The sequence below is a fragment of the Anopheles funestus genome, chromosome 2RL (genome assembly GCF_943734845.2).
Source record: "Anopheles funestus chromosome 2RL, idAnoFuneDA-416_04, whole genome shotgun sequence".
NCBI classification, from domain to species: domain Eukaryota; kingdom Metazoa; phylum Arthropoda; class Insecta; order Diptera; family Culicidae; genus Anopheles; species Anopheles funestus.
Window position 1 is genome coordinate 57,843,385 of NC_064598.1, and position 14,549 is coordinate 57,857,933.

Sequence of the window (14,549 nt, forward strand, 5' to 3'; positions counted from 1 at the left end):
AAGCCATCTTTTTTGAATCGCGGATCTAATATGGTAGCTTGTGCTAAAGTATTTGTGTTTAAATAATTGAACCTATCTAGAACACCATCATGCAAATCCTGAATTAGCTTTTTAGTTTTTTCCGACAGATGAGACATTTGTTGAAATGAGAGCAATTTTTTAATAATCAACATAACAATAACTTTTGTTTTTGACAATGTTATAGATTTTTCCGCAGAAACTTCTTTCGTAATCAGATCGAAGAATTTTAAAATTTTTGATGCTTCTTCAGTAACGATCCAATCCCTAGCTGTTAAATTGCAATCAACACCTAATAATGCTAATGAAGTAATGATAGGGTCTTTGTTCAAGTGAAATCTTTCCAGCATATAGAATGTAGGGTTCCATCTGGTAGGAACATCTAATTTCAATTTTAAAATATCATATTTCAAATTGGCTTGGGATTCTCTCAACTTTTAAGACGCTGTTGCGCTTTTTTTAAAATATACAACAGTTTGTTTTACAACATCTACAGTGCTCCTTACATTTTGTTTATCGCATTTTGTACTACTAAGTTCAAACGGCTAACCGTGGAAATAGACGTAGAGCGACATTTCTCGCGCGACATTTCTCGTCAATATTCGATGAAATGCGATGAAAAGTCCATATATAAAAAACAGCATCGAAACGTCATTTCCATAGAAACAGATAGAAATATTCCAACGAAGTAGGCGCAGAAATGTCTCGCCGAGCGATTTGCTTTGTTTGCAGAATTGAGCTACTGTTGAGAAATGTCGCGCGAGAAATGTCTCTCTACGTCTATTTCCACGGTAAAGTCTGAAACAACCCCCCCCCCCCCCCCCCCTCACGGGCACTCATTTGTGACTTTTTTTCGTGTAGGGTGGTTCGCAATCGGTTGTGTGTTTTTTTTTAATGTTTCGAGACACAGACACCTCAGGGCATGGCCGTCGAAGAAGAAAATGTAGCAATTGGTGCCATATATCGACCACAGGTCAAAGATTGGCGATCCGTTGGATACCGCCCGAGTTATGGAGCAAAGTTGGGCCAAAAATGAGGAAAATTGCACCTAAAACCCGAAAAAGTGCAACAGTTGCTTTCCCGAATAGTTTTGGCCAGAGACATGATAGCGATTAGTGGTGCATGGACGAAATGTAGGCACAAGTGCCATTTAGCCAAATAAGGATAAAGATTGGCGATTCCTTGGATACCGACCGAGTTATGGAGCAAAGTTGGGCCAAAAATGAGGAAAATTTTACGGTTTCACAAACAGGGTATGGAACTTGGTTCCTCGATTAATAAATCATTTGTCACTATGCAAAAAAACCCTTACAATTTATTTGTAATTATAAAAAAAATCAAATTCAGGCCACATTGCATAGCCTCCGAACCATCCTGTACGAAAAATTTACACGCAGATGAGTGACCGTGAGTGGGGGGGTCTTGTTTCAGACTAGTGATGGGTTCGGTGGAATGCACCCACGGTTCCGATCCGGCTCCGGGTCGTGTGATTCCAGTTCCGATTCCGAAGAAATGGAATTGACGGTTCCACTCGGAACCGTCCGGAATCGTCCGGAACCGTCCGGAACCGTTCGGAATCGTCCGGAATCGTCCGGAACCGTCCGGAATCGTTCGGAACCGTCCGGAATCGTCCGGAATCGTCCGGAATCGTCCGGAATCGTCCGGAATCGCCCGGAACCGTCCGGAATCGTCCGGAATCGTCCGGAACCGTCCGGAACCGTTCGGAATCGTCCGGAATCGTCCGGAACCGTCCGGAATCGTTCGGAATCGTCCGGAACCGTCCGGAATCGTCCGGAACCGTCCGGAATCGTTCGGAATCGTCCGGAACCGTTCGGAATCGTCCGGAACCGTCGGAATCGTTGGAACTGTCGGAACATTTGGAATCGTTGGAACCGTTGGAACCACTGGAACCGTTGGAATAGCTAGAACCGTTGGAACCGTTGGAACTGTTGGAACCACTGCAACTGCTGGAACTGCTGGAACCATCCGGAATCGTAGTCGGCTAGTATGACTTCACAGTACGCACTGTTTTCTTTTTGATTTGATGATTTTTATTTCGTTTTCTTCGCCTTTTGCTCTGCGTGTATCTTTCATAAACGGGTAGACTTTTTTTATCAAGTAGACAAACGCTTGGTGCTGTTGGGTTTATTTTGATTGCATTTATGAATTGTGTGAAAGTACCGAATGTTATGTTAATCGAAATGTTTTTACAGACTTTTTTCGAAATCGTTCAGAACCGTCTCTGAATTGAATGCTCTGATACTGATAGTGTCTTTTAACCCACACATTTCTTCTGGTTCTACTTCCTTCTACATCTGTCATATTGTCCTTCATCTTTCGTTTATATTTACAATAAAATCAATACTTTAAATAAGATTGTAAATATAATTTACCACTATCGACTTATTTTTTTGGATAGGATCAGAATACTATAATAGGATATGAGGTGAGTCCTATCGTAATCTTTCTTTTTTGCTAAAAAAATAAACTATTGAACGGCTACGATTCTTGCATTTTATTAAATTGAACATATGATTACATTACTATCTATTTATTTGCTATCAGCTCATTACTAAACTATAAGACTTACAGGTTATGGTAATTTTGTTTTATAAAAATGATTTCTTTTAATTTTTTTGATGTCAATCTATTTCTTTTTTCTGTAAGAATGTTACCTGCCTTCGAAAAAATTCGTTCACATGGAACAGAAGACGCAGGAATGCTCAAATATTGTTTGGCAAAATATGATAACGTTGGATAAATCACTTCTCTTTCCTTCCACCATAGAAATGGATCACATTTGACCTGTAAATTTTTTTCCGAAATGTAGCGATCCAGCTCAAGAGCAGCAAGAATTCTTGCACTTGATGTGTGCTCGCTTTGGTGAACTTTTTTCAGTGGTTGCCATATGTCGTCATCGCTATCAAGATCTTTTTCTGCATTGTCTTTAATTTGTGTATCCATTCTATTTTGGAATGGAATCATCTTTTCTATCATATGCGTGTACACATTTTGGTACTGCGCGTCGCTTCCTAAAAATCCATCTTTTTTGAGCCTTGGGTCTAGTAAAATCGCATACGAAACTATTTCAAGATTGTTCGTTGTTTCGAACCTAGTTTTTAGACCCAGTATAAGATCATCTACTAAATCAATAACCTTGTGATGTAGTACTTCCTTTTCTTTTTTTTCAATAATTTTTTGCAATAAGGACCTAGTTAAAAACCCCATTGTTGAAATTGATATCGTTTTTTCCGCCATAATTTCGATTGTAACCGTATTGAACAGCTTTAAGATCTTAGTAGCTTGTTCTATAATGAGCCAATCTTCTTCCTCTAGCTTGCATGAGATTTTCAAAGTTGCAATACAAGATGCTAGTGGAATTCGGTTTTGTTTGAAACGATCCAACATTTCGTATGTTGAATTCCATCTGGTAGGGCAATCTTGTTTAATTTTTAATAGCGGATGATTCAAGCTAGTTTGCATTTCGGCCAGCTTTTGGGCAGCTTTTGAGCTTTTTTTGAAATGCATAACGATGCTTTTTACGTTCTCAATCGTTGATTTTATCTTTTGAAGGCCTCTTTGAACCACTAAATTTAACGTATGGGCACCACACGGGAGATGAGAAAGATTTAATATAGTTGCAGCTGATTTCATGTTGGTCGCATTATCCGTGACCAAAGTAAATAATTTATCGGAAATTTCAAAGGTATTAGTTACAGTCGTTATCCAATCGGCTATATTCTTTCCCGTATGGGTAATTGAAAAATCTGAACATTCCAATAAATACGAACACAGTTCGTATTTATTATTTATGAAATGAGCAGTCACTGCACAAAAATTATCATTATTAATGCTAGTCCAACAATCTGCTGTCAGTGATACAGTTGAAGCTATGAGTAATTTACTATTCACCACCTCCAAAGTTTCGTTGTAAAGTGCCGGTAATGCTGCATTAGAAATACTTTTTCTTGTTGGCAGTTCATATTTAGGGTTTAAAGCTTTAACGAAATCTCCAAAATATTCATTTTCAACTATTGAAAAAGGATGATATTCTTTACATATCATTAAAAGCAATAGAGAATCGATTTTTTTTTTGATTCCGAGCTCATTGGTTTGCTGGGTTGAAAAAAATTGGTAATTGTGGTGCAGACGTTTTGTTGGCCGGAAGTACCTTCTAGAGGGGAATCTATTTCAGAATTTGTTGTCGACAGCGGGTTACTCCTGTACAGCGGAACGGTTGGGTGTTTACGACCGAGATGCCTTTTCAAGTTTGATGTTGATCCCTTGCAGTACGAAACTATCTGCTGACAGTAGCGACATTTAGCACCACTTTCAGATTTCGTGAAATGCTGCCATATATCGCTGGTCATGTGTGCCATAGCGCCGAGCTGAAAAGTACATGGTTACAATGTAAGATTAATTTTCTATTGCTTGTAAATCAGTAGCCGTTTTTCCTATACCTCTTTGTAAGACGGACGTGACCAATAGAATTCGAGTTCTCTCCAACTTCAGATAACAGGCGCTTTGAAGTAATGCCCAGTACGTCACCGGTGAAGTCGAAGTAATCGCCTGATCGCCGAAGAATCTCTTTTGCACTATGCACGGATCTTGCACTTGCAACAGTTCGCAAAAAAATTTCACTGGCCTATGTGTATTCAGGAGCTAATCACGTTGAATCAAAAGTAAGCACGCCACTGGTAAAGTAATCGTCTGATCGCCGAAGAATCTCTTTTGCACTGTGCACAGATCTGACTTGCAATGGTTCACAAAGAATTTCACTAGTATGAGCATTTTCTAAGGAAAATGTATTGTTTGGCACTGTCTATACCATCAACACTGTCGATATATAATCAGAGTGTGGTACAGATACTAGTACAGATTGCAGCGATAACACTATTGTACAGTCTGAGCTGTGAGCTATCTGATCCTTAGTGTGTGCTTTGCTTCACTAGTATGTGTGCGTTACAGGGAAACACAATTGATAGGGTGCGGTGAGCCGACTTTAGGGAATCGCGCAAGCGAATATGAAATACGGGACGATTGATATAGAAACACCCAATACTTTAGCGAATCAGCCAAAATTTCTATATCAATCAGTTTCTATATCAATCGTCCCGTATTTCATATTCGCTTGCGCGATTCCCTAAAGTCGGCTCACCGCACCCTATCAATTGTGTTTCCCTGTAACGCACACATACTAGTGAAGCAAAGCACACACTAAGGATCAGATAGCTCACAGCTCAGACTGTACAATAGTGTTATCGCTGCAATCTGTACTAGTATCTGTACCACACTCTGATTATATATCGACAGTGTTGATGGTATAGACAGTGCCAAACAATACATTTTCCTTAGAAAATGCTCATACTAGTGAAATTCTTTGTGAACCATTGCAAGTCAGATCTGTGCACAGTGCAAAAGAGATTCTTCGGCGATCAGACGATTACTTTACCAGTGGCGTGCTTACTTTTGATTCAACGTGATTAGCTCCTGAATACACATAGGCCAGTGAAATTTTTTTGCGAACTGTTGCAAGTGCAAGATCCGTGCATAGTGCAAAAGAGATTCTTCGGCGATCAGGCGATTACTTCGACTTCACCGGTGACGTACTGGGCATTACTTCAAAGCGCCTGTTATCTGAAGTTGGAGAGAACTCGAATTCTATTGGTCACGTCCGTCTTACAAAGAGGTATAGGAAAAACGGCTACTGATTTACAAGCAATAGAAAATTAATCTTACATTGTAACCATGTACTTTTCAGCTCGGCGCTATGGCACACATGACCAGCGATATATGGCAGCATTTCACGAAATCTGAAAGTGGTGCTAAATGTCGCTACTGTCAGCAGATAGTTTCGTACTGCAAGGGATCAACATCAAACTTGAAAAGGCATCTCGGTCGTAAACACCCAACCGTTCCGCTGTACAGGAGTAACCCGCTGTCGACAACAAATTCTGAAATAGATTCCCCTCTAGAAGGTACTTCCGGCCAACAAAACGTCTGCACCACAATTACCAATTTTTTTCAACCCAGCAAACCAATGAGCTCGGAATCAAAAAAAAAATCGATTCTCTATTGCTTTTAATGATATGTAAAGAATATCATCCTTTTTCAATAGTTGAAAATGAATATTTTGGAGATTTCGTTAAAGCTTTAAACCCTAAATATGAACTGCCAACAAGAAAAAGTATTTCTAATGCAGCATTACCGGCACTTTACAACGAAACTTTGGAGGTGGTGAATAGTAAATTACTCATAGCTTCAACTGTATCACTGACAGCAGATTGTTGGACTAGCATTAATAATGATAATTTTTGTGCAGTGACTGCTCATTTCATAAATAATAAATACGAACTGTGTTCGTATTTATTGGAATGTTCAGATTTTTCAATTACCCATACGGGAAAGAATATAGCCGATTGGATAACGACTGTAACTAATACCTTTGAAATTTCCGATAAATTATTTACTTTGGTCACGGATAATGCGACCAACATGAAATCAGCTGCAACTATATTCAATCTTTCTCATCTCCCGTGTGGTGCCCATACGTTAAATTTAGTGGTTCAAAGAGGCCTTCAAAAGATAAAATCAACGATTGAGAACGTAAAAAGCATCGTTATGCATTTCAAAAAAAGCTCAAAAGCTGCCCAAAAGCTGGCCGAAATGCAAACTAGCTTGAATCATCCGCTATTAAAAATTAAACAAGATTGCCCTACCAGATGGAATTCAACATACGAAATGTTGGATCGTTTCAAACAAAACCGAATTCCACTAGCATCTTGTATTGCAACTTTGAAAATCTCATGCAAGCTAGAGGAAGAAGATTGGCTCATTATAGAACAAGCTACTAAGATCTTAAAGCTGTTCAATACGGTTACAATCGAAATTATGGCGGAAAAAACGATATCAATTTCAACAATGGGGTTTTTAACTAGGTCCTTATTGCAAAAAATTATTGAAAAAAAAGAAAAGGAAGTACTACATCACAAGGTTATTGATTTAGTAGATGATCTTATACTGGGTCTAAAAACTAGGTTCGAAACAACGAACAATCTTGAAATAGTTTCGTATGCGATTTTACTAGACCCAAGGCTCAAAAAAGATGGATTTTTAGGAAGCGACGCGCAGTACCAAAATGTGTACACGCATATGATAGAAAAGATGATTCCATTCCAAAATAGAATGGATACACAAATTAAAGACAATGCAGAAAAAGATCTTGATAGCGATGACGACATATGGCAACCACTGAAAAAAGTTCACCAAAGCGAGCACACATCAAGTGCAAGAATTCTTGCTGCTCTTGAGCTGGATCGCTACATTTCGGAAAAAAATTTACAGGTCAAATGTGATCCATTTCTATGGTGGAAGGAAAGAGAAGTGATTTATCCAACGTTATCATATTTTGCCAAACAATATTTGAGCATTCCTGCGTCTTCTGTTCCATGTGAACGAATTTTTTCGAAGGCAGGTAACATTCTTACAGAAAAAAGAAATAGATTGACATCAAAAAAATTAAAAGAAATCATTTTTATAAAACAAAATTACCATAACCTGTAAGTCTTATAGTTTAGTAATGAGCTGATAGCAAATAAATAGATAGTAATGTAATCATATGTTCAATTTAATAAAATGCAAGAATCGTAGCCGTTCAATAGTTTATTTTTTTAGCAAAAAAGAAAGATTACGATAGGACTCACCTCATATCCTATTATAGTATTCTGATCCTATCCAAAAAAATAAGTCGATAGTGGTAAATTATATTTACAATCTTATTTAAAGTATTGATTTTATTGTAAATATAAACGAAAGATGAAGGACAATATGACAGATGTAGAAGGAAGTAGAACCAGAAGAAATGTGTGGGTTAAAAGACACTATCAGTATCAGAGCATTCAATTCAGAGACGGTTCTGAACGATTTCGAAAAAAGTCTGTAAAAACATTTCGATTAACATAACATTCGGTACTTTCACACAATTCATAAATGCAATCAAAATAAACCCAACAGCACCAAGCGTTTGTCTACTTGATAAAAAAAAGTCTACCCGTTTATGAAAGATACACGCAGAGCAAAAGGCGAAGAAAACGAAATAAAAATCATCAAATCAAAAAGAAAACAGTGCGTACTGTGAAGTCATACTAGCCGACTACGATTCCGGATGGTTCCAGCAGTTCCAGCAGTTGCAGTGGTTCCAACAGTTCCAACGGTTCCAACGGTTCTAGCTATTCCAACGGTTCCAGTGGTTCCAACGGTTCCAACGATTCCAAATGTTCCGACAGTTCCAACGATTCCGACGGTTCCGGACGATTCCGAACGGTTCCGGACGATTCCGAACGATTCCGGACGGTTCCGGACGATTCCGGACGGTTCCGGACGATTCCGAACGATTCCGGACGGTTCCGGACGATTCCGGACGATTCCGAACGGTTCCGGACGGTTCCGGACGATTCCGGACGATTCCGGACGGTTCCGGGCGATTCCGGACGATTCCGGACGATTCCGGACGGTTCCGGACTGGGTGGTTGCACCTACCTGCTGGAACTGGTTCCGAATTTTTGTGGAATCGTCTGGAACCAGTTCCGTCTATATGCCATTTTGTCCCATCTCTATTTCAGACTTTAGCCGTCTGTGCCTCGAAACATAATTAAAAAAACACGCAACCGATTGCGAAACACCCTGCCCGAAGAATAGGTCACTCACGTGAGTGACCATGAGAGGGGGGATCCTTATTTCAGACTTTATGCCCACTATTCTGTTACACCTCTGGCGGGTCAAAAGGGAAGGGTGAAGGAGCAAGTGGGTAGTTTAGTAGAATAAACTGAACAAAGAAACGCACTAACTTAAAAAGAAGTGATTGTACAGTTGTTGCAATCGAACTGAGGTAGCTCTGGTGTATATTCCGAAGAATATTTATAATTTCGTAAGAATGCTGCTGCGTATCGCGCTTCTTCCGTATGCGACTAAGGATAATTTTTCAGATACTCGTTATTTACATCGTTAATCTACATTAATCGCCAACAATAGGGTAAGTAAGTGTACCAATTGTTGTGCTGTTGCAAACGCAACTCTCTACGCCCGTGATTTACCGTTTAAATAACGACGCTACAATCAATTGGTTATAATTCGTATAACACTTTTATTTTACTCTGTGGCGGGGTTTTTAAAAACGCGGTACTTGGACGGTTTATAATGCGCAGAGGCCGTTTGCCCTACGCACGCTCCTTATATCCCTTTTTTCCCGCGATGGCCGTTGCGCTCTCGCTTCGCTCCGATCATTGCCCTTTCGATCATGTTCGAAATTCGTATTTGTCCCTTTGACAGCCAAGGTGCCTACATCCTACCCTATCCTGTCATGGTTTGTTTATATTTCCCTACCATTGTCCTGCTATAACGGCTACCATGCGGTTCGTCGGCACGGTTACATCGTAACATTCTCCCCACCGGTATGCCACTTTAGTGGCCTACCTTCGTTGTGCCGACGTCCAATAGTGCGATATTCACCGCTGGCCTCTCCAATAAACCACTTAACGTTTGTACCGTCACGCGACGCACCTGATTGTCGATAGTACGACACACTTTGACAATCCGTCCCCTTGGCCAGCAGTTTCTAGGATTGTTCCCGTCTGCGATCAGCACCAGGTCGCCCTCCTCCAGCGGTTTTGTCGGCTGAAACCACTTTGTTCGTCTCGTCAACGTCGGTAGGTACTCGTTCACCCATCGTTTCCAAAACATATCTGCAAACTGCTGTGCTGACTTCCAGGACCTACGTACAGATGGGATGGAATCATCGAACGGTATCGGTGGCTTGCTTCCGTTTGAACTTCCTAAAATAAAGTGATTAGGCGTTAGTGGTGGATCGGCCTCGTCCTCAACCGGAACATCCGTCAGTGGTCGCGAATTCACTATCAGCTCGACTTCACTCAACCTAGCCCGGAGCAGCTCATCTGTGGGGTGATGGGGTAGATTAAAGGACGAAAGCGTTTTCTTCACTGATTGGATCAGTCGCTCCCATGACCCGCCAAAGTGGGGTGCTGCTGGTGGGTTGAACGTCCATTTCGTCCCAGGGTGCACAAACTCAGCCATCAACCGCTCCAAATCGATTAGCGCACACGCTTCCTTAAGCTCGCGCGATGCGCCGACAAAGTTAGTGCCTCGATCACTAACAAATTCTAGCGGCATACCCTTCCTGGCCGTAAAATTGCGGATTGCGAAAATGCAAGAATCGGTGGAAAGGCTGTTCGCAACCTCGATGTGAATGCCTCTGGTAGTGAGGCAAGTAAAAATGACTCCCCACCGTTTTTCAGTCCTTCGGCCCACTGCGACGATCATCGGTCCGAAATAGTCGATTCCGGTGTAGGAGAAAGGGTGTTGAAATGCGGCCAATCGCTGATATGGTAGATTTCCCATCGCAGGATTCTGTGGAATAGCACGATGCACCTTGCAGTGTTGACAATTACGGCACACTCGGCTATAGGTGGCTTTCAGTTGTGGGATATGGTACTTTAACCGAATTTCATTAATCGCCGTTTGATGGTTTGCATGCCGATAGTTTTCGTGAAACCAGCTGATCAACAGGCCGGTTACATAGTGACGATTTGGAATTATAATCGGTCTTTTTGTATCATCGCCAACCCACACGCATTTGTCGATCCTTCCCTTCATACGAAGGATTCCGTGCTTGACGTGCTCGATTTTTTAATTGGCTGCTTCCACGGATGCCTTTGTAGCTCACCATCGCTTAGTCGCCGAAGATCATCCGCATATTCTTCGTTTTGAATTTGTCGGTATATTGCGTATTCCGCAAACTCCAATTCTTCTTGCGCCAACGCTCCAGTTTGCTTGGCCCCCTTCGATGTTCTTGCTTGACAGTTACGCATAAAACGGTAAACGTACGCAACTGTCCTCTGCAGTCTCTTCCACTTAGAAAATCGAGTGAAATCTATCAGCGGTGAGTCTAGTGTGTGATGAAGTAACTGGTGGCGCACTTCTTCATCCGTCAAACTCGACTCCATCGTAGTATTCGGCCACAGGTTGGTTGGTTTCCAGAGGAAATCGGGTCCGCGGAACCATCTGCTGCCTGGATTAAGGTCGGGTAGTTTTTGCCACTTAGTGCCCTCGTCGGCTACATTGGTCTTGGTGGATATCCAATTCCAGTTAGCTGCATTTGTCGTTTCTACAATCTCGCTTATACGTACGGCGACAAACTGACTGTATCTGCGATGGTCCGAATTGATCCAGCACATGACCGTCTTCGAATCAGTCCAAAAGACTTCACGTGTGATATGTAGACGATGTGAAGTTTTTATCGTGTTTGCTAAGCGTGCCCCTAGTACTGCAGCCTGTAGCTCCAACCGTGGTATGGACGTAAACGTCAACGGAGCGACCTTTGTCTTCGAGCCCACCAATGCACACTCTATCAACCCACTTCCTTCAAACCTAAAATAGGCGACAGCAGCCATTCCGTTTTCGCTCGCATCACAAAAGACGTGTAGTTCTACTGTCGTGCCTTTGGCCGTCGTGGTTTGTCGGTAACATCTGGGAATGCTCACTTCTTGTATGCTGGGTAGAACGGATAACCACACGTGCCACTTCTCAAGCAAGATACCAACGATTTCTTCGTCCCACATGATCTTAGTACGCCAGACCTCTTGAAGTAGGATTTTCAGGTACATTAACAGGTGATCGATTAAACCCATGGGATCATAAATCGACATTAAAAGGCGTAATATCTCTCTCTTTGTAGGTGCTCTACCGTCGAATATCAGTTGCGGATCGTATCGTTTGGAGATTTTAAAGGTGAACACATCCGTCTCCGTGTTCCACCACATGCCAAGCACCTTTTCTGTGGCCATTTCCATTTCGATGGGTACGTTGTTGCTTTCCGAATCAGTGCCGTTCATCGTGGTCTTCACTCTTGCTGAATTGGATAGCCAATTACGGATTTCAAATCCGCCCTGTGAGTGAACGAAACGGACATCACGTGCTAATTTAATGGCTTCTTCCTCGGTTTCTATGCTGGCGAGCATGTCATCCACATAGTGCTCATATTTAATGCACTCGACTGCCCGTGGATATCCGTCAAGAAACCGATCAGCATTGGTATTTTTTACATAATGGGCAGTGCTGGGCGAACATGCGGCTCCAAATGTCATCACACATAGTACATATGCTGGTGGTGTGCTGCCAATTTTCCCGTCGTTCCAGAAAAACATTTGGCTACGTTGGTCGCGCTTGATCATGCGAACTTGAAAAAACATTTCGCGTATGTCCCCGGTCACTGCAACCTTATACTCGCGGAATTTATAAAGGACAGTCAGTAGTCCTACGAGCTGGTCCGGTCCTGTAAGTAGAACAGAGTTTAGACTGATTCCATTTACTTTAGCCGCAGCATCAAACACAATTCGAACTTTTCCCGGCTTGTTCGGATTGATGACGGGAAAGATGGGTAAATACCAATCATGTGGCTCTTTGATGCTTTGCTCAGTCTGGGAGAGTTTTCTTATATACCCGCTCTGTTCGTACTCCTGGATTTTTGTGTGCATTGCTTGAGCTAGCACTGGGTCGCGGCGTAACTTTCGTTCCAAGCAGTCATGACGCTTCAACGCCATTGCACGGCTATCTGGCAGCTTGGTAGATTCAAATTTCCACAGGAGACCTGCTTCATAGCGTCTATCTAGTAGCCGCACGGTGGAAGTAAGAATATTAAGCGCGCGTTCTTCATCATCGGAGCGTAAGGACTTAGCAGGATGATACACTCCCAACGACTCAAAAGAGAAGTATCTCCTTAACGCTCGATCCATTTCATCATTCCTTTCTTTATTGCAGGGACAAATATGCACGTTCATGTCTTTCATGGTATCTGCCGTGTTGGTCGAAGTTTTGCATGGTCCATATACCACCCAACCAAGTCGAGTCTTCGATGCTGCTGGCTCATCTGCCCCTCTCTCGACGGTTTTTAACGTTTGGGACAGGAAATAGTTGTCGACACCAATGAGCACTCTTGCTGCAGCATTTTTAAATGACGGTAACGGCAGTCCCATCAGATGCTTATATTTGGCTGCTAACTGCGCCGGTATCAATGACTGCTTACTCAGCCCGAGAGTACGAACAGTATGTACCGCAGGCATGTCGTACACATTGGATGCCCCGGTGCCGGATATCTTCACGGATAATTCTACTGATTCGTCCTCGACTCTGGTCTGGTTCCCGGTCCACGATATACACAAAGGGCGAGGTTTGCCACTAATCCCCAGCTCTCTGAGCAGATCATGCTCCATGAAAGTGGCCGAGGATCCGTCGTCGAGAAGTGCGATGGTGTCAACCTTCGTACCATTACCGTGAAGCGTAACCGGAACATACTTCAGCATCACACCTCCGGATGCAGCAGCGTGCACGTTGCAGTTAGTATTAACCCGACCTGCTTCCTGTCGGGTGCCAGGATGGAACTGGTTGCTGTTCGCTGAGTGCAGCAATCGATGATGCCGACGTTCGCATCCACTTACTCCACATATCGCGTCAACCGTGCAAGAACCTTGTGTTTGCGAAGACACGTCCTGCAAATACCTTCACGCTTAATGAGTGTCCAACGAGAACTGACACTCATGCTCTGGAGTTTACTGCAATCGGACAATTCATGGCCACTCTCCTGACATCCGTCGCAACGCTTAGTATCACCCTCAGCCACTGTTGGTTTGGCTGCTGGTTTTATTACTGGACCTGTGGAATGAACGTTTTGGTGAGCGTACTTACGGTCGTGCTGACGATGGCTAGTGTCAGTTTTTACATCCTTACGACCGCTAGTATGCTTGACCCCTCTGCTGGCAGCGCGCACTAGCTCCTTCGTCCATTCGTTGAATGTCGCCAAAGTGACGTGCGTATGACCGTTTTGGTAGTAATACCAGTTCAGCCTCACGTACGGCGGCAGCTTGTCCACGAGCTCCTCTAACAGCGGTCCTCCATCAAAGTAGTTGTGCAGTCCGGAACCCGTAATAGATGCGCAGAAATTCCGCACAGCCACACCATAATCCACCAACGTGTCGAAGCTGTCGTCCTTTATAGGCGGCGTGCGTCTTATGTTGGCCATCAGCGTGTTCACCACTAGTTCGGGACGTCCATAGCACTCCTTCAGGATCTCGATGGCCTCCGGAACGCTGTCAGGATACAACAAACAGCTAGCAACTGCTTCACGCGCCTTCCCTTTCAAACACGCTTGTAGCCGCAGCATGTTCTCTCCGTTGGTATAGCCGCATATCGCAGTGGAGTGCTCGTAATACGATATGAAGGCCATCCACTCTTTCGGGTTGCCACTGAATGCTGGAAGCTCTTTGCTCGTGCACTTTCTCGCCGAGATCTGGCACTGACTAAACGTCGGAAAACTAGTTGTATGGTTATATGCCGATTGTTGTGTTGTTTCTGCCGGCTTAACAGGCACAAAACTAACGGCCGGTCTATATGGTTCAACACGCGGCTTTGGACTGCTTGTAGTCGGACGCATAGATTCTTCCAGCAGCCGTTTCTTTTCGGCC

At 42.9% G+C, this 14,549-nt stretch overlaps 2 protein-coding genes across 2 annotated transcripts; one reads left to right on the plus strand and one right to left on the minus strand.

The window, feature by feature from the left end:
* Positions 1–1,853: 1,853 nt before the first annotated feature.
* On the minus strand, positions 1,854–5,075 carry LOC125762966 (E3 SUMO-protein ligase ZBED1-like). Its single transcript, XM_049425639.1, has 2 exons — positions 4,479–5,075; positions 1,854–4,406 (listed from the first exon to the last, which is right to left on the minus strand). The coding sequence occupies exon 2, from the start codon at positions 4,081–4,083 to the stop codon at positions 2,605–2,607; it is 1,479 nt and encodes a 492-aa protein (XP_049281596.1). The 5' UTR covers positions 4,084–4,406; positions 4,479–5,075; the 3' UTR covers positions 1,854–2,604.
* A 34-nt stretch (positions 5,076–5,109) lies between these two features.
* On the plus strand, positions 5,110–8,333 carry LOC125762967 (E3 SUMO-protein ligase ZBED1-like). The gene is made up of 2 exons (XM_049425640.1): positions 5,110–5,707; positions 5,780–8,333. Exon 2 carries the CDS (start codon positions 6,103–6,105, stop codon positions 7,579–7,581), a length of 1,479 nt encoding a protein of 492 aa, XP_049281597.1. The 5' UTR covers positions 5,110–5,707; positions 5,780–6,102; the 3' UTR covers positions 7,582–8,333.
* The last annotated feature ends 6,216 nt before the right edge of the window (positions 8,334–14,549 follow it).